General features: G+C 46.5%; 1 protein-coding gene and 1 long non-coding RNA gene across 8 annotated transcripts in view; one reads left to right on the top strand and one right to left on the bottom strand.

The window, feature by feature from the left end:
- Positions 1-16,707, bottom strand: part of CUX1 (cut like homeobox 1) — a 272,558-nt gene extending 255,851 nt beyond the window's left edge. For all 7 annotated transcript variants that reach the window (XM_059487090.1, XM_059487084.1, XM_059487086.1 and 4 more), the window contains exon 1: positions 16,539-16,707. In XM_059487090.1, the coding sequence (XP_059343073.1) occupies positions 16,539-16,601 (63 nt within the window). In that variant the 5' untranslated portion in view covers positions 16,602-16,707. The remainder of the gene's footprint in view (positions 1-16,538) is intronic.
- LOC132082702 (uncharacterized) lies at positions 16,522-19,544 on the top strand. Its single transcript, XR_009419836.1, has 3 exons — positions 16,522-16,622; positions 18,557-18,705; positions 19,274-19,544. It is a non-coding gene; the product is annotated as an uncharacterized LOC132082702 (long non-coding RNA).
- The last annotated feature ends 367 nt before the right edge of the window (positions 19,545-19,911 follow it).

The following is a 19,911-nucleotide window of genomic DNA, read 5'->3' as shown; positions in this document are numbered from 1 at the left end:
GGGGAGACATCAAGATCAAGGGAGCACAACACAAAGTTCAACTGTCTGAGGACCTTCCCTCCTCTCTGCCTTTGCTCTTGGGGGAATATCTAACTCTGTGACAAGTTTGTGTGTGGAGAATTAGCAGATATAACACATTGCCACATCCTGAAAGCTCATCCATCACCCCTCCAACAGCCTCACAGGACCCTCGCTCTGCTGGGAACACAACACCAGCCTGAAGCTGAAGGTACAACCCTCTAATGACAGATTTTTATTTTTTTTTCAGCATTCACACAGCACTTAGGTGTTAAATCAGCAAAATTAAGCGGCATTTTTTCAACCTTGTGTACAGTTTATGTGCAAATGTTGCTAATTGATAAAAAAACTGTGTGCACAGGTTCAAGAACTTGCCTGCACGTTCTTGTTACCTCTAGACCTGCCATACAAAGGCCCACACACGCTTCCATCAATGAAATGGGTCACATATGATTTTCTTTTAAAACTTATGCATACACTCAATGCAAAGCACCTTCTGAAGAGCCCAGTAAAGGTATCAAAGAACGGCAGAATAATATCCTTTCCCCAGTAAAACATATTTGCACTTTGAACTATGCATATTGTTTAACTCCATTCGGAATCCTATTATGAGAAACTTATTTTATGAGTCTGCCAAAAAGCCTGGTTACCAGAAGCGTAATCACAGTAAGCAATAAAGGCTGACATGGAGGATATTTCTAGGCAATTACAGCAGGTGTTTTAAAGGCATAAAGCTGCAGAGTTATAAATCTATTTAGAGCCACAAACACAGAGAAAGTAAAAGGCAACCAGAAGGTTCAAACTCGCACAGCAGACAAATATTGTTCCTCTTCCCCTGCAGAATATAGAGGCAGCAGGAACAAGCCCACAGTGAATTTCAGCAAGTCAGAAGAAAACAATATAAAATGCTGAGGTACAACAATCACTGCAAAATGAATGTAGTGTCTTCAAAGGAGGATGCAGCACACATATATATGTATATATACACATCCATATATATATATATAAAAGATACAAAGCTCAAAAAAATCTTATCACTTAAGGACTGCTAGATTGCTTGTAAAATGTTGGTTTTTTTCAACTCAAGCAGGGTGTAATATCTTCTGTTACATGAAGAAGTTTGAAAAGACAGTCTAATGGGGGTGCCTACAAAAAGGAAAATTGTAGATGTGACAAATCTTATTCAAAAACTTGTACATGAGCCATATCCACAATGCAGAATTGGTGGAGGGAACTCAGGGAGAGCTGACTTGCCAACACAACACGTAACTTTACAGAATGATTGCTGGTTATCAAAGTTGCATAAGCCAAGAGACAACACCAACTATAAATATGACTACCAGCTATTCCACACAACCCCAAGCGTCCTGCCAAGCCCTCCTTCATGTTCTCTCTCACACAGACAAAGGCCTCAAAGCCATGGGACATCTGCCAGGGAAACAAATGAAGTTAAAAAACCAGAAGAACATGAACATGTACTAACCTAAACTTGTGTGTTCTTTCTTCCCAATTCCTCCCCCTACAAAGACGACGTCTCAGTTTACTGTACTCTTTTCCTTCTCCCAACCAGTCTTAACTCTTGGACCAGTGTTTTAAAGTTTCCCTACCTTTGAAAAAATAATGTTCAGTTCTTAAATGTTTTGCCAGATCTGGACCACACCCTGCCCTCTCCCAAAATCTTGGTTGTTTGTCTCCTATTGCACATAATCAATTATAGCCCTTTCAGGTTTGTATTTTGCATGGTGGGAGCTGATCCAGAGAGGAGATTGTGCTTGTGTGAGCTTGTGTGTTTACACAAACACTCACACACACATACACACACCTTGACAGAACTGTTTTGTCTCTATAGAACTCAAGGGGATTTTCCTGAAACTGAGTTTTTCACTCGTAAGCAGATAAGCACTTGATAGAAAAAAAGCACCTGAAAATTTGACTCTTACCAGGTCATGCAAATCACTTAAAACACAAAAGGCAAGAGCAGAACCCCCATCATTCTATCACCACAAGAAGTGGGAATCAATCACAAGCAATAAGTACAGAGAAATGCACAGAGACACCCAGCAGACCTCTGGAGCTCTGCTGTACATTTCCCTGTCCCCGCTGTTCCTCCCGGATTCAGTGTCAGGCACCAGCTCGGATGTTTGACAAAAAAGGGATGCGGCAGATTGCCCACCAGCCGCAGCGTGTGCTGCCAAGTGAGAAATACAAGCTTGGAAACAGGCTGGAGATTCCAGCCAGGACAGCAAGGCTCAGAGCATCACACCAGTGACATAACTGAGCGTGGTGGGGAGAGGCTGGAGGGGACGTGGGAAGTTATTGCATGAAATAACTCTGCAGTGCATGCAAAGGAGCTGTTCTCAGTACCCAGCAAGACAACTACATCATTTAGGATTGCCAAGAAAGAGCTGCAGCTTTCTTCTTTCTGATTTTTCTTTTTTCACTAAGTCAAACAGCTAAATTCCCTTTACTATTCAAATGTGAATTTTCCAGCATAACTTCCCTGTGGATGTTCTGTACCTAAATTTTCTTTATTAGCTACAGTAAAGTGACAATCAGCTTTCAGAGCACTTGGCAGAACAAGGATCACCCTGGGTCTAGTTCACAACAACTTTGGGCTCCTACAACATTAGAAAAGAAAGTTTACATCCCAGAAAAGACAAGAATCATCTTGTTAATTTGTTTGGTACAACAGTGTGAACAGCACATGTAGACAAATACTCAATTTGTCTTCAGACACTTTTTAGAAGACAGACATTTTATCAGCGGATCTGTTAACACTTTCCTTCAGAAAATATGTTTCGCCTGCCAGCAAACAAACAACAAAATAATGTGTCATATCTGTAAAATGAGGGAGAGAAATAATCAAGATTAGCTTCAAAGTGTTGCAATAAAACAACAATAATCAAAGGCTGGGACATGGCACTCGTGTTTCAGCCGTGTGCTCACAGCCTCACATTTGCTCTTTTGCTCTGCAGTACCTGCAGCCACGGTGCCATTTCATGGTGATTCTCCCCAGTTCTGCTATTTAACAATAACCAGGGGAATGTGATGCTCATGGACCCAGCGTGCCGTGGGTTGGAAGGCACTGCTGGAAACCAAAGCACCTCACACAGGCTGTGCTACACCCAGATGATCCCAAAAGGCAAATCAGCTGGGAAAGGCACCCTGAGATGGTGCTGTTTGTTCAACCCTTCTCAAGCCAAGAAGCACCACTGCAACTGACTTACCCACTAGCTTAAACTACAGGAAAAAACTGCAAAATTCTGTTATCTCTCTGTTTAACTTGACATAATAACTGCTAAGAAGTCCTCTATTTTGAATTCAGGGGTACACAGGAAACTTTAACCAATGAAAACACTTTTGAGTGAGGCTTCCAAGATCCTAAAAACATTTTTAGTAAGTTCCATAAATTGTACTTCTAATTAAGGATTAAATTTGGAGACTAAACACCTCTTTATTTGAGGGCAGGGAGGCTTAAATCTTTTTGTATTAATGCTGAGCTATATCATCTGATATTTTTGCTATGACCAACCTATAAAACCTGTCAGCTTCACTCAGTTTACACAGGGCTTTAATTATGTTTAACTAGAATCTGAATGATCTAATTACTTAACATCTTACAGCACAAACTACTGAGGACATCTGGTTGAGCAACTGGCAAAGGAGTTGGGGAAATAAAACCACTCTTGTGTACCCTGCTCAGGACCCCTGCAAACAGATCTCCCTCCAGACAGCTTCTTTCTTCCATGCCACCTGAAATTTCTGCTGTCTGGAAACAGCTCTGTGAGAACAAATCATCCACCAGCTCAAAGAAAATAGTCAGGTGAAGAAAAACTCTTAGTGCCATGAGCAGGATGGTGGGACTTAGAAGAAGTTTTTCATTTTGCTTTCTTCATCATCTGGTGAAAATCCAGATCACGCTCTTGGCCTCTCTGGGCTCCTTCTCCCACCATTCTCCAAGAACTGAGACATGGGGGATCACCCTGAGCACAAAACCACTAAAACTGGTGTCAGCTCACCTACATCATGAAGCTCTCACACCTGCAAGCCTTGAAGATTTTAAAGTGTTTAACCTCTAAGGGAGCAGATCTTAGTAAAACCAGGGAAAACTCCACTGGGGGGACTATGAAGTCACACAGAGAGCCCTGAGGTTAAACTGGGAACAAGCAGCAATATGAGCTGAGGATCCTTTTGGCCACGAACGCTTAAATGGTTTCCATAATGTCAGCTTTGGTCAGAGTCTTTCTCCTGGCCTGGCTCCCTGCCAGGGTGATATCACACTTCATACCTGAGGACTGTTCAAAGAAAAGGGTGCCCAAAACACAGGAAGCTGCTGTCATGACCCATATTGAGCAGACAAGCTCCCACTTTAATCTCTTTGCCTTGAAACCGCAGCGCGCTCACCCAACACATTAACCTGACGTGGTCAAAGAAGAAATAAAACCTGAAAGTTCTGGTTAAAAACCCAGCTAAATCTGCTGTTTTCTGTCTTTACTTTTCCTTAATGAACAGATGGAAACCAGCAATAACCATCTGGGTAAAGCAGCAATAGCTGTAAAGCACAATAATTCCACAAAAATACACTAACAAGGTCACTTAAGTGTTTCTCTAATTGTCTCTTGCCCGCGACCTTTTTCAAAGATCTCAGATGAAAAAAACAAAACCAAAACAACTTATGAAAGATCCTTTGGCATCTCTGACAGAGTCACAATTTGATTCTGTATCCTGGGGAAATTCCACTTGGGGAACAACATTCTGCCTTCCCAGATTTCCCCCAGACCTCCCAGGAAGAACATCCAGCTTTCCATGCTCCACGACAAAATTGATTATCCCTGAACGAGCAGTAAAACTAAACCATTCCTGTACGTGCAATGCAGCAAATGTTTTGGAACCCTTCAAGATCAAAGCCACTCTATTAATAAACTTATATTTTTATATTCCTTGCAGCTGAAAAATTCAATTAAAACACTACAGTGACCTTTTAGCAGAGAACGACTGTCACAGTGAGGACAGGATCAGAAGACACCCGAAGCAGAGTTCCAGCAAAAATGGGATAGACAGGAAAAGAGACTCTTGCAGTTGTTTTACTTCAGTCACTGGGGTGGTAAAGGGTGGCCTAATTCAATAGGAAGATCTGAGAGGCTTTTATTAGGTCTCCCAAGTAGTGTAACTGACAGTTAAACAAACAAAGTGTCAGGCCTTAAGTCAGCATTTAGAAAGTAAATTTATAATGAAGAGCTGACAATCAAGACACTGTACAAAGGGGCTGCTGCCAACCAACAACTTAAAAAAAAATAAAAAGGCAGCTAGATATGGAATGAATATTTCTTACCATTGAAATTAACTTCACAACTGGTTGGTAAAATGATTACAGCAAATAAATAGGGCACAAAACACTACGAAGTGTGACTGCAGTTTGCCATGACATCCCTGGAAGCAAGGCAGGAGCACTGGATCCCAGCCCAGCAGCAGTGGCTGTGCTCTCCCACACCAGCAATTCCCACTGCCTCACCAGCTCCCATCCCATCCACCTCATGCACAAAACCAAAATGCACCCAAAAAATGAAAACTAACACACAGAGCCATCATCTCCTGGCATCAGGAGCTTTCACACTGGCAGGAGAAAGCCTCTAAGCGCAATTCCTGCCATCACCTTTCACCAGGCAGCATCGTGGCAGCTATCAGAGCGCAAACCAGGAGCTGGAGACACAACAACCTTTGGCACACAGGAGCAGCCAAGCACAGAGAGCCCCTTCCCACCCCAGCAGCCTGTGCTGCATGGCCAAGCACAGAGTGCTGCGGTCCCAGGGTAACTTTGCAGCCCTTGCAGTGAAGTTTATTTTTAAGAAGATGGCACGTACGACAGCTCTGGAGCACAGTGACCATTTTCTAAGATCCTGAAATCAATCTGAACTATTAAATTCTTTTTCTAATCCCAGTTAAAGTAGGTTTTCACAGTTCCAATTTTAGACTTCAAGTTCTATTTACAGGACAGAAAATCCCAGGTAGTGACACTAATCAAGTTTTACTTAGCTTGGCATATTAAAGAACTAACTATTCTCAGGATATGCCAGAACATCTCAGATGCTAACAGATTTTAATTTATCATCTAAACCAAGCTGATCACAGCACAGTGTGTGTGATGTTTTAATAATTTGTGCTGTATTTAACACATCACTCCAAGAAAAAAATCCCACTCAGTTCTGGTCTCACTAGCTGATGGCCTGGAGCACAGCAAAGACCTCACAAAGAGAAAATATGTGTATCACAAATTGTACAGAAGAACTCAGCTTATACAATAAAACTTTCCAGCCCTGGGACTGACCAAAACTCTGCTTGCTCTTAAAAGAAAACATGAAACCACCTCATGAGCATGGAAACAGCAAACCATTGGACACAAAACTGAGAGCATGGTTTAGTTAAACAGTTTAATTTGATTCAAATCCTGACCTAAACTAGGGAATTAATCCTCAGTCCTGCAGGGGTGAAGGACTGTCAGTAACACTGATGGCACCCAGAGTCTGGCAGGGCCAGGAAAGTACAAAAATAAAATTCTTACAAACTACAGAATAAATTCTTATAGAACAATTCTTCCCTCCTTACTGTCTGCTTCATCTTGGGAAGCAAGAGCACAGCACCCTCTGAGCTCACCCCTACAGGGCCACAAATATCCACTCACTTTTGGGAGGAATAAAAAAGAGATATTCTGAGTTTCAAGTGGTAATTAGGAGTATACATTTATGTACAAATGTGTAGTGAACAGAGGCAGAGAGATGAGCAGAGGACACAATAAGAGCAAGCTGCCCTTTTCCAGCATCCCAAGAATTTTGAAAGCAACTCTCCATGCCAAAGAAAATGTGCAGAAACCTGTAAGCAAAAGAAAACTCGAGCTCCTGAAAGAGGCAGGGCAGAGCTGGAAGAAGGGAAGGGAGGAGAAACCAGTGCACTCAACTGTATTCTTTAAATCCATGAAACACTTGCACTCACCTAAAAGAAACTGAGGTTACAATTGTGTAAACAGCTCAGCACAAAAGTCTTTCCACAGAAAATCAATTGCAAGACTACTGGCTCCTTGTTTTTAAATGTTTAATATTATCCCATCCCCACAATTAATACCAGAACAGCAGCTATGCTCATACCAGACATACCAAACCAAAGCTGAGTTTTATCAATATTAATACACACAGATCTGCAACAGAGAAACAGATATGTAGTTCACTGACAAAATTAACATTCTCGTGTTTCAGATCCTAGACAAAGGATACATTTTATTTATGGATGAAAATGAAACAAACATCTTTAAGTGACAACATGATACAAATTTACTTTGACATGAACATGCAATAAAACGTGTAAACACCCAATAAAAATAAAATGAAAAATAATTACAGACAAGACACAAGTATAAATTTTATTGAGCTACTGTGACAACATTTGTGTGTCACATCAACGAAATAACAAGAAACTGAATGGAATTGATTAGAAACATGAGATAAAGGCAGAGATGAGAGGCTGCTGGACTGGGATGGAGAGATTCATCTTTGCTCTCAATTTAACCCTGGGCTGGGCAGAAAGGGGCAGCTCCTTCAGCCAAGCTCAGCCAGAAACTCTGACTACACATGACATAAACTTCAGCACATGCAGCAATGTTGTGCTAAACAGGAATAAAGTTTATCCACCTTTGCCAAGCTCAGGGGCCAGGAGCACAGCCCCAGCATGGAGCAGGACACGAGCAGGAGATGGATATTCCTGATGGCACAAGCAGCACAGATAAAGCAAAGATAAAGCAAAAATCAACGTCACTGACAGCCCAAGCAGGCTGCTGGTACACTACAGAGCCTGGGTAATTTGGATAAAAGAGAAAAGTTGAAAGAAATGGTTTCAAGCTACCCTATGCTATGTGTTTGGTGAGTTATGAATTTCAGCCTTCAAGTACAGGTGCAGCACATCACATAAGAACTGCTCTGCACATCTCCTCTCTCTCTTCTCTTTGGCCATCCAGGGGGCTCAAAGGCTCCCACTTACTGCCCATAAAACTTACTGTCCTTAAAACCACCTTACTGCCCTTAAAACCACCAGAGTGTGGCTTGGGATGGAGGATCCTCCCTGCCCCTGGCCCGTCCTGCTGAACAGGGAGCTGTTTCAAACCTTGGGCTGAAGCTTGAAATGATGCAACCACAAACTGCTGAATTTTTAATTCAACGTTCATATAGCTGGCTGCCTATAATGTAAATTTTAAACAGCCTTCAATATACAGAGAAATCTGAAGGGAAACTTGATAAATTGTACATTACACCAAACAACAGGGAGGTATGTTTTAAAGTAAGAGTGTGTCTATGTATGAGTAACTCTAGATTATAACTTCATAACCAAGGGCATGAAACAATTTTTCCAGTGTTTAGTACCAATCATTCTCAATATTCTTTTAGGACAAGCAACACTTTTTTCACACTCATTTCTGTAGAAACTGTTTTCAGCAACAGCCTGAAAAGCACCTACAAATCAGCACATTTAAAATATTGAGAACAAAGGTGCAGAAAACGTAACCACTGAGTCTTGTTTATCCACAAAACAGAATTAAGTAGCAGCAAAACCCAACAGTAATTGCAAAGTCACAATCTGGTATGTCAAAGAGGGGCTGGGGGCACTGTCAGTGTTTCCCAGATGGAGAAGCAAACCAGTGCAGGCAAGGGAGGTGCTCAGGGCATGGGGCAGCTCCTGGGACTGCAGCTCCCAGCTCATCTGAGAGCCACTGCCACCTCCTGCCTGTGCTCACACTGAACCTGCAGCAGTGCAAGGCTCTGGGTGTCAGCACGCTGCCCAAAGTGATGCTGACACACAGACATTTTTGATACACACCAGCTTCAGCTCAGCCTTGCTAAGAGAAATCTTTCATTTTCTCTAGAATATTGGTTCAGCAACACCGTGAAACCACAAACACCTACCAGAGGTACTGAGAGCAGAAGGAGCAAGATTTAACCCATCAAACTTCCACTGCATCTCATCATCCACAACACTCCCTTTTGGCTTTGCACATTTGTTTCTACAGGAATAAACGAGGGCATTTCCACTCAAAACACACAAGCTTTTGCCATCTAAGATATACCTAGTCTGAGTCTCCATTTAAAAAAAAAAATTAAAAAAGGCAAAAGCTATGAAATTCTCTGGGTTTTTTACCACCTCCTTTATTTTACAGTAAGAACAATGAGAATGCTTCTATTCATAATACCCGAAAATATAATGCAGGTGGATAGAAAGCTACCAGGAAACCCAAACCCTTGATTGTCACAGGGCAACACTAAAACCTGCCAGTGCACTCTTCAGTCACACCATCACCTCAGCATCTCATCACAGATTTTCCCAGGGTGCTCCCACAAGGACAGCCTGGAGCAAAGCCCAGGTGATCTAAGGTGAGCAAGGGCAGGTGAGGTGGGTGTGGTGGTAACACTACAGCCAGCCATTTGTTGGGAGACCCACCACAGTGCCCAGTGCACTGCTCAATATTTATATAAAGGCTAAAATAAGCTCTCTTCTCCCAACTGTACTGCAAGGAGTTTCATTTCCAAGTCCTAAGTTTGTGTTCACTCCTTACCTCCTTCCTTTCTTCACCACTTCCCTCTACCCCTCCACTCCTTTAAGCAGTGTCACTTCCCCCACACCACTTGTTTTAATTTTTACTTCCCTCTAACATTGCTGCCCTCAGCTAATCACACGTGAGCCACAGACAGAAACCAACATTTCTCAGCAAGGAAAGACCTCTGCAATGTGTCAGAAGTGTCCTGCACACACCCTCCCCAAGCCCATAAAAGCAATGCCATGGTGACGTGACAGAGCAGCAGTGCTGGACCATCCCACCTCCACAGCTCAGGGATGGGATAAAATGTTTCCAGGAATCAGACCATGGCTTGGTGTCACCTGAATTTCCATGTGCAGTGCACACCTGCGCTCACCTATACAAAATCCCCGGATTCACCTATACAAAATCACTGCATTCAGCAAGAGGAATGGTCAGGTTCCCATGGGATTTGTGCAGCCATTTAGCCATATTTTATCCTATCATTCACAGAAAGCTTGTGCTGGCACTCCAGATGCTGCAGTCTCCAGGCTTGCTCATTCACTAAGGTACATTTCCACACAAAAGAGCAGAACCACGGGATCTGCTCAGCTCTGATGTATGAACTCCTGTGAAAAGCCTCCGAGACAGCCATGGCCTACATCCGTACGTGCCTCAAAGTGCTCACAACCAGAGACACAAAGATATGGGGGAATTCAAAGCATCCACACACAGCAGCTTAAAATACTTCTGTGCATCTGCTTTTGAGCCTTTCAAAAATGAGTAATCTTCACCTCTGTCTTCCCAGAGCAGATCACTGGGGTGCATGAGGAGGAGGAGGATGAGCAGCACCCCAGCTGCCCTCCCTGCTCCCCAGCACAGCTCCAGCCCCCACAGAAACTTCCTTATTGCCCCAACTGCCGACAAAGAAATCAAATTATTGCAAGACAAGGGGGCAAGTGAATTGCCAGGGAGGCAAAAAGCTGTTAGAATTAGTGAGACAGGCTCCAGCTGCAAACCCCTGCCTGCTGTAACACACACAGGAGCTGTAGGGCACCTCCCGGCTTTAACACCTTCGTACCAAAATTATCTTTACTCAGGGTAAATGTTTAACTCTGCAAAGTCACAGGAGGTGCAAGTAACAGTAAGAACTGCAGAGTCTTTCTAGAGACAGAACAGAAGCACAACCAGGGTACAGTGGTGGATCTACTGCAAATTCCTCACTGCCTAGTGCTTTCCTGGAAATCCAAATTACTTTTGGACAGGAGTGGAGACCTTTGTTACATCCAACAACCGACACCCAACTGTGTTTAATCTTTTATAAAAACTTAACATCCAACAATCTGTCTGCATTCCACGTTCTGCACAACCCAACCAGTGCAATAGCCTGTATTTTCTTCATTGTAACTGCCAATAAAGGCAGAAATCACTGATTTGCCTTGTCAAACCAGAGACAACAAAAACAAGCTGAGAACATATGTCACAAAATGAGTAGGATTTATCTTATGTTCACTAATTTAAGGGCACTATTTCTGACTGTGAGGTCCAAGTTTCTCCCATCTTTCCTGGTACGTTCAACATCATGTGTGAGCACTCCAGTACAAGTCTCTTTATCCAACATTCCTTGTCTTCTGCGAACAATTTCATTTCAGCTTTTCCCCTCTCATCCTCAAATCTTTCTCCTCACTCCCCCATTCCAGCAGAGACAAATACTGTCACTATATTCCCAATACAGAAAACATTTTATTTTCAAGGCCTTCCTAAAAAGGATATGGGAAAGAACCAAGCACAGGTGCAGGAAAAACCTGAATACACAAGATGGGAACTTATCACCCTGCTTACCTAGAAAGGCTTACAAGTGCACACTGCCTGCCTGGTGTCTCAAAAAATACCAATAATCCACATATGTGTCTGTTCTCTACCCAATAAATAAACTGCCTTTATTCTCAGCCTCAGTGTGATCAAACTGAAACTCTGGATTATGCATTTTTCTACATCCACTTTTTGCATTACAAATCAGCTTGCAAATAAAGAATAACTGTTCACTGGAATTTCAGACCGCATGTAATTTCTTCTCTAGAAAATGTTTCACCCATTACTTATTTTGCATTGTTACATACAGCCAACCAATGTGATTTTTCTTCAGAAAACTCCCAAGCATTACCATATCCCAAACCCTCCCTACTGCACTTCCCAATGCACCATCCAGTTAACCACAAACTTGGCACTGGAGCAGAGTGACCGAAGCAGGCAGTGACTCTGCCACATTTCTGACGGGCATTATTTCATTGCAGGAATAGAACAAGGCATAGAAAAGCTCTCAGAGATTTATTCCCAAGGAACAGAACTCAAGGAATCCTCTGAAAGACAAGTTCTCGTGCCAGAAGTACATCAAGGGCCTTTCTTCTGGTACGTCACGTGCGGTGGGTGTCCAGGGACATCACCCTGAGCACCACAAGCTGCCAAAGCTTTCCTGCTGTGATTGCTCTTGGAGCATCTTGGCAGCAGTGCCCTGGCTCTGCCATCCCTCCCTTCCTGCAGGAACACCCAGCTGCTTTCACCTCTCCTCTCTGAGCAGCTAAAGGGAGCAGAAACGTGGCTACAGCAGCTGGAGGCTTTTCTCCACATGCACATTCAGCTACCGCTTTAAAGAGAGAACCCCTGACTACTTTTGGGAAAGAAACAATTCTATAACAACCTGCACAAATTAAAGACTCAGACCTGATCACTAATTCCACTTCTGATGAAGCAACAAACTCCTTCACACATCAGCTTGTGCTCTGGTACCATCAGACCCAACTAAACAATGCCAACAACTCCACCTGTTTCTCATTCAGTAACAGAAGCACTTCAGTATTTAAAAGCTATTCGTTACAACTTAGTTTTCCAGACTTTGTTGCAGATTTTTTAAGATCAATGGTTTACCCTAAGCAATTAGTCACAGCCTGCACAGAACTAATATTCTATCCTTACTTTAATCATATATGATGCAATACCAGGATGAGATTTTTAAAAACAAACACATTAGCAAGATTTGCCTTCAAGATTTTCACTCCTCAGCTTGATGGTAACAAGTTCTATCATTCTGCTCAAAAGCAATAAGAAACTGTACTTTTTACCAGAATGTGAGCCTGTCCTAAAAAGCTACAATGACATTTTGAGAACTTGTGTTTATTGTCAAAATAACTACAGATAGTTCAAGTTTTCAAAGGGTATTAACTTCTTCCATTTGTCCTCAGAGCTGTGGCTCAAGCAAGACTTACTCCTGCTGGTCAGAGAGACCAGCTGTCTCCTCTGATACTGATATATACACCCATATTCAGAAATATTCAGCAAGCTGTCAAGGAGAGCTGCATGCTGTGCCCACGGGAACACAACGCTCCCTTTCCTGTTCCCCAGCAAAAGGTTGTTTTTAGAGTGAAGGTGATGGGGACACCAAAAACTACAAACAAACCAGGACCACGGAACAGCAGGTTACCTTCACGCTGCTGATCTGATTCCACTCACACAGCTGCTCCCAGACAGGACGTGCAGCTCTAACTGGAGGGCAGCAGCATTCCTCCAGCGATTTCACCTGCTTTTACTGCCACGGTACTCACTGTTTGCAAGGGGCTGCTTTCTCTGAGCACTGCAACTCCCTCCCCATCAAACATGGGTCAATTTACCACCACACAGCACACTCAGGCAGCAATGCCATGCCTATCCCAGTTTCTTTAGGATCATGCCAACCCTTACTACAGAAAAGGGTTAATGTTCAGCTGCGTGCCTCACAGGTACAGTCTCCAGTGAAAAACTCCGTTTGAAAGCTGCCATTTTTGCATCTCATATTCCATTTGTGAACAGACCTTTTTGTTCTTTAATCCAAGTTCTGAATTATTTAATCCTGTCTCCAACACTTGAAACATCTTTCCTTATAAACAAGGGGTTATTTAGCGAAAGGAAATAAATAATTTAAAAAGTCAGACCCTAAAGTGTTCCTGGCTCTGTTTTTAATTAATATTGATACAATCTGGAGAAACCTGCTGCTTAATATTACAAGGCAGGTCGAAGCTCATCAACAGTTAAACATCTCCTCCTAACAGAAGGTGGAAGAGGAAGTTGGGAGCAGGCGGGTGCCAGCGCTCCAGGACTGCCCAGTCCCAGCTCCTCACAACTTTCTCATGCACACAGAGCTTCAAAGCCCTCACACCCCGAGCTGGAGTTCTGCAGGGCTCAGGTGGAATTGTGTTAAGCATAAATCCTCCAGGCTTTCATGCTGGAACAGAGCGTACGCAGAAGTATTTTTATTTTCTACAATTCCACGCTCGAAATGCGTCAGTGCAAGCGAAGGACGGGGACGGAGGGAGGCATGGACACTTCTGTGGGACTGAACTTCATCCCTGGGAATGATAGTTTTTATAGCACATTGCTTCATCTGCAAGTGGGAGTAAATATTACACTACTTCTTGGTGCAGATGGGTGGGTAAAAAAATAAATTAAAAAAACCCGCTAATTTGAAACAAATTAACTATTCTGCATAGGGAGGAAGGTATTCTCTCCCTTCCCCGGTCACTCCAGGGCTCTCTGCAGACGGAGTGCATGCAGAGTTAACAAACTCTGTGCTGCTCAACCTGCCAACAGGTGAACAGCCTCAATCCGCAGCACGGGTAAATAATCACCAGTCCTCAAAAGCAGGTAATGAATATTGTTCAAACAACTCTAAGCTGGCGTTACCAGAATGCTTCAAAGGAGAAGCTACAAGCTGTTCAAGTCAGACTGTCACATTTAGTCTGCAAAAACGAGATTAAGGTTTGTACAGTGATACTCCACAACAGGTTTTACAGTATGCACAGAAATTAAATTATGATAAAAGTGAGCTATTTTTTACTAAAAACAGAATAGAACAATCTATCAAAATGCCATTTGCCTGTGTTCATTACATTTTAGAATTTAATTTACATGATAGATACTTTAGCATAATATGTTTTAATCAATAAGCATTTCTGAAGGCTTTATTTGTATAGGCAATATTTAGACTTGTTCACCGTTAAATGTAACGCCACGGCAGCAATGTTCGGAGCGTTTATTTTCCTATGCTAAGCAAGTACAGCCACACGTACACAGAGGCAAAAGCAAAAGTCCACAATTAGAGATGTCAGACCTTGTTTAACTACATCTTAATTTAATCCATTTTATTTTATACAATTCTACATCTGGATCTCATTTTCTGTATTCCTGTAGGTATTCCGGGTCACTATTAAGAACCCTTTCAAGTTAGCAAAGTTCAGCCAAGTCTACCTTAATCCAAAACCTTTAAAAGAAACAATAAAACGCGAAAGGGGCTGGAAGACGACAGAGAAACCTGAAACAAAACGCTACTTTACCCCACCTCCTAACGCACCTGAAAGTCGGAAGGGACCGGCCTCCCAGCACAGATCCCACGCAGCACTTCCCCTTTCGGGGGCTGCTGGGGTGGGAGTTTTGAATATTATATATATAAATATATATGATATCGCTCCCGCACGCCCGGCCGAGGGGAAGGGAGGGCGGCAGGACCCGGGTCCCGCTGCCGGCCCCCTGCGAGCATCCATCCCCTCACCTCCAGCGGGAATGCGGCTCTGCCCAGCATCAGCGCACCACCATCCCTCCGCCTGCCGCAGCCTCCGGCCGGCTCCACCGCCGCCTCCGCGGGGGCCAGGGTGGGCAGCCGCCGGCTTTCGAGCCAATTTATTTAAACGGGAGGCAGCGGCGGGTTCGGAGAGGCAGGGCAGCGCCTTCCTGCGCCAATCAACTGGGAGACACGCGTGTTGCAATCCCATTCACGGCGGGAGCAGCACCGATACAGCGTCTGACAACCCCCCCCGGCCCGCCCCGGCCTTATCTGTAGCCGGGCAACTCAATTAAACCGTGGGGCCGCAATTCCCCCGGGGACGCTCCCCCGGGGCAGGGGGAGGGAGCCCGGTCTGCGAGGACTTTCCCTCGCAGGAAACGGCACTTCTGGGCTCTCCCGAGCCAGCACAGTAAAGCATCAATATTCCGCTCATCTGTCAGATCCTGGACAGCAGGAGAGGCTGGAGAGCCCGTGAATTATGTAACGTGCCCTCCCGCCGCCGCGGGGAGATGCGGCCGCGATGCCCCCCGCCGGCCGGGACGCCCCCGCGCCCGGCGCTGCCGCTGCCCTCCCGAGCCGCCCTCTCCGCGCACCGGGCGCTCGCCCCTTCCCACCCACCCCGCGGGACCCTCCGCCGCTCACTCCCTCCCTCCTTGCCGGTGTCCCCGCGTCCCCTCCCCTGGCGGCCCGGCGCGGTGCCCGCGGCGGTCGCAGGGCGGCGGCCGGAGCCCCGTGCCCGGCGGAGCGGAGCAGAGCGGAGCGAGGGCCGGCACCCCGCGGCGGCGGCGGGGAGCGCCCGCCCGCCCGGCCGGCACCACAGCGCCCCCAGCCCCCGCCGCTCCGCGCCTGCACCGCCAGCCCGCCCGGCGCCCCCACACAAAGTCCCAGCACTCGGTAAACTTTCCCCGGCTCCCGGCGGAGGAAAAGCGGCGGGGACGCGGCGGCGGGAAGGGGGCAGGCGGCGGGGAGGGAGAGGGAGGAGGCGGGCGGGGGATGAGCGGCGGCCGCCGGAGTCCCGCCGCGCCCGCCGCCCCGCACGGCCCCGCCGCCGGGGGGGAGCGCGGAGCGGGGAAAGAGCAGCCCGGGACGGAGCGGGCGAAGCGGCGGCAGCCCCGGCAGCGGCGGCTCCGGCGCCATCTTGGGCTGATCGATGAATTGAACAAAGAGGATCAATTTCCGATGGGGCCGGTGATCGATGGCGGGGGGGGCGGAGGGAGCGGAGCGCCGCGGCCGGGCGGAGCGGGGGGTTCCCTTTAGGCGGCGCGGGCCGGCAGCGGGAGGAGGAGGGGGAGGCCGGGCCCGAGGGAAGGCGGAGAAGGGAGGGAGGGGGGGTCCGGCGGCGCGGCCCGGCCGGTGCGGCGAGCGGGGGAGCCTGACCTGCAGCTGCTGTAAATCAAAGCGCTTCCAATATTGAAACATCGATCCCACATTGGCCGCCATCTTGAGACATATTGAGACAGAGTGAGCGGCTGATAGAGAGAGAGGGGCTGGAGTTCAGGAGCCGGGAGGGAGGGGGAGGGAGGGAGGGAGGGAGAGAGGGAGGGAGCCGGCGGGAGGGGGGAGGAGGGGCGGGGGGGCAAGGGGAGGGAGGCGGGCAGGGAGCGCCCAAATCCCGGCCTGGAGCCCGCCCGGAACACGGACTCAGCCCGCGCGCTCCCGTGGGGGGGGGGGGGGGTGTGGAGGGGGCGCCGCGGGCGCGCGCTCACGGTGACCCCGCACCCGCGGGGAGGGCGCGCGAGACACGCGGGGACAGCGCGCGGCCGTGCGGGGACAAGCGCGCGGAGCGCGGCCGCGCCGCGCGGGGGAACGCGGGGACAGCGGCGCGGGGCGGGGGAACGCGGGGACAGCGGCGCGGGGGGACGCGGCACCGCGGGGATGCGGGCACGGCCGGGCAGCGCGGGGGGGGCGCGGGGATGCCGGACCCGGGGGATGCGCGGCGGTGCGGGGACAGCCGCGCGGTGCGGGAGGGGTGCGGGTTCACGGCAGCGCATCGCCCGGCCAATGGTGCCCGGAGCGGCGGCGCCGGGGGAGCCCGCCCGGGGAGCCGCGGGGCTAAAATTAGCCAAGTGCAGAGAGTTTAGGGGAAACAACAATGAAAAAGTGCATCGAGGGCAGCGGGTTGCCGGTGTCCGGGGCGGTCCGGGAGCGCCTGGAACGGGATTTCTTCAGCGCGGACAGGCGCTCCCTGCCAGGGCCGGTGCCGTCGGCCGCTGCCGAGGGGACGCGGATCGCACGGAGGTTGGTTGGAAAATCAGATCCCAGCCCCGCGCAGGATAGTCATAGAAACGGAGATTAAAAGGATGGAATAACTTATTTTGTTCTGAACAATAATGTTGCTATAAATACGAACATTTTCCTTGTTCCCTTCCTGAAAAGCCCAGAACATTTTAGCAGGCTCATCTAACAAAAAAAAAAAAAAAAAAAAAAAAAAAAAAAAAAAAAACACCCGCAGATACCTTGCACCCCTCGAAATCATTCCCTGTTTTTACTGGGAAATGGGCAAACCCACGGTCTGTACCTGTCCCCTCTGGAATCAATAAACTGTACGGTATTTTTCCGAACACAGCTACTTTTGCTGATTTGCACTTCATCTGTAAAAGGAAAATATCTCTTCCCCCCCAAGTGAGCGATTGTAGATTTTCTCTCAAATTGTATTTGATCACCGAGTGAATTTAGTGCTCGCTCAAGTCCGTGGGCTGACTGCTTGGAAATGGCTCTGCCTGTCTTTGGAGAAGTTACGGCAGAGACAGCAGAGACAGCGGCAGAGCAATTGCCACAGATTATTTCCCAATCTGCTGCCGGCCTCCTTTGGAAGAGCACCATCATTTCAGCCTCCATTTCCACTTTTTGCTGAGGCTGCTGCTTACAAAGATACTAATTGCGATGGCGGGTTTTATGTTAATGGGTTCCACGTAATGATCAGCCCGGCGACTCCAGACCTTCAGATTGTTGGTTGGCTGTGCTGGGAATAAAAGTATTGGCATTTGGTTATGAAAATGTCAGACCTCTACGTGGTGATCTAAACTGGGGGCCCAATGAGACCGAAATCCAAGAGCTTCCCCACGATTGCCGGGGGCTGGACCCAGGGATGCCCTTGGAGAAGGAAATTCCTTCTCCCCCAGAAGTGCCATTTGAGGGAGGGCAGCTCCTTGCTGGGATGATGCTGGAGAGGATTGGGGTGCCCGGCTGGGGTACCCCCTGCTCTGGGGACGGGGTGCGGGGTGCTCGGAGCGACAGCCGGGGATGGAGCTGCGCGAGCCTCCGAATTCTGACTAACGCCGTAACCGGTTTGGTAGCTCTAAAATAGGGTTTTAATCCCGGGAAGCATCATTTCACATTCCAGTGATCTAATCAAAATCCTTTCCTCTAATCTCTCCATGGTCCCCCCTTTCTAGATGAAAGAGGCTGGAGTTCCTGTCTTCACCCTTTCTCCGCTGCCTCCCTGTTCTACCAGTCTGTTCTGTGTCCAGGCAACTGCAAAAAGACATTTCAAAGGCTCCTGCCGTGCCATGTAGATGCTTTCTCTTGTTAGTTTGGACTGCAGGTGTGTAAGCCTCAAGGATGAAGTATCGTGGTGCTGTTTTAGGTTCGGGGCACACAGTCGTGGCACAATAAATCACATAGGAACGCTCCGCTTTGAACGCGCGCGCACAGAAAAGGGAAAAGAAAAAAAGCATCTGACCTGAATCATTTTCTGGAAACACATCTGGTTAAAATCCAAAGTTTTAAATTGAGTAATATTTTAACATACATTTGGTAGGTATTAAATTACAGTGTTATATCTGGTAATATTTATGATACTAATGTGTTAAGCGGAGGTTTATATCTGTCAAGAAATATGAATGATTGTCATATGGGCTAACAAATGAATCCTGATATAAATAACATTTTATGATATTTTTAACATTATTGTAGTCTTTTTTTTTTTTTTACAGAAGTTACATTATTGCCAATTTGAAATAAAAGCTCTGTGGCTGCATACCAAAGCTTTTAGCTATGTAATTTTGAATAAGTATAAAGCTGTACGGCTGATTTGGGGAATTACTGAGAAACCTTAACTCTGCTGGAAGACAAATGCTGAGCACCTATAATTCCTATTGTCTTCCATGCAGGATCAAGTCCCTCGTTTGCCATTTTGTGTGGCAGCAAGCCCAAGGAAATCTTGCTTGACAGCTCTGTTTTCTCAAAGTGCTGCGTTTCTTCGGGCTGGATTCTGCAAAGATCCTGCAGGCTACAGAGCTCCTTGGAGCAAGTGATAATGTGCTTTGTGTTCCTGCTGAAATGTACCTGTGTACAGTGGGAGAGGGAGCTTGGAAAACTGTGTGTACCCTGGCAAGAAGATGGTTAGAATAAAGTTTTCTTGGATTTTTATGTTTTGAGGAATCATTCTCATCTGTTCATTTGAGGAAGGTTTTTGTAAAGTTGGATTTGATCTGTGTAAATGCTAACTTCTTTCAATGGGCACTAATAGAGCACTGAAAAAGGAAGCACAGTGGATTTGAAGTTTAAATTTCAAATGGTGGCAGCAACTAGTACTACTTGATCCAAAATAGTTTTAAGTATGTTGTACAGATTTCTTTTGGGGAATTGGGTGAAAATCACATTAAATTTTTTTGCGTATTAATGTCATAAGATCTCACTGATACAGCTCTTTAATGAACATATTTGCACTTTGGACCATCACAGAAAATTATTCTTGTGATTCTTAATGTCATCATCTGGAATACTGAGGAAAATGGATCTTTATTCC

This window comes from Ammospiza nelsoni, chromosome 21 (genome assembly GCF_027579445.1).
Source record: "Ammospiza nelsoni isolate bAmmNel1 chromosome 21, bAmmNel1.pri, whole genome shotgun sequence".
NCBI lineage: Eukaryota > Metazoa > Chordata > Aves > Passeriformes > Passerellidae > Ammospiza > Ammospiza nelsoni.
Note: the sequence above shows the minus strand (reverse complement) of the source record. Positions and strands in the feature narration are given on the sequence as shown.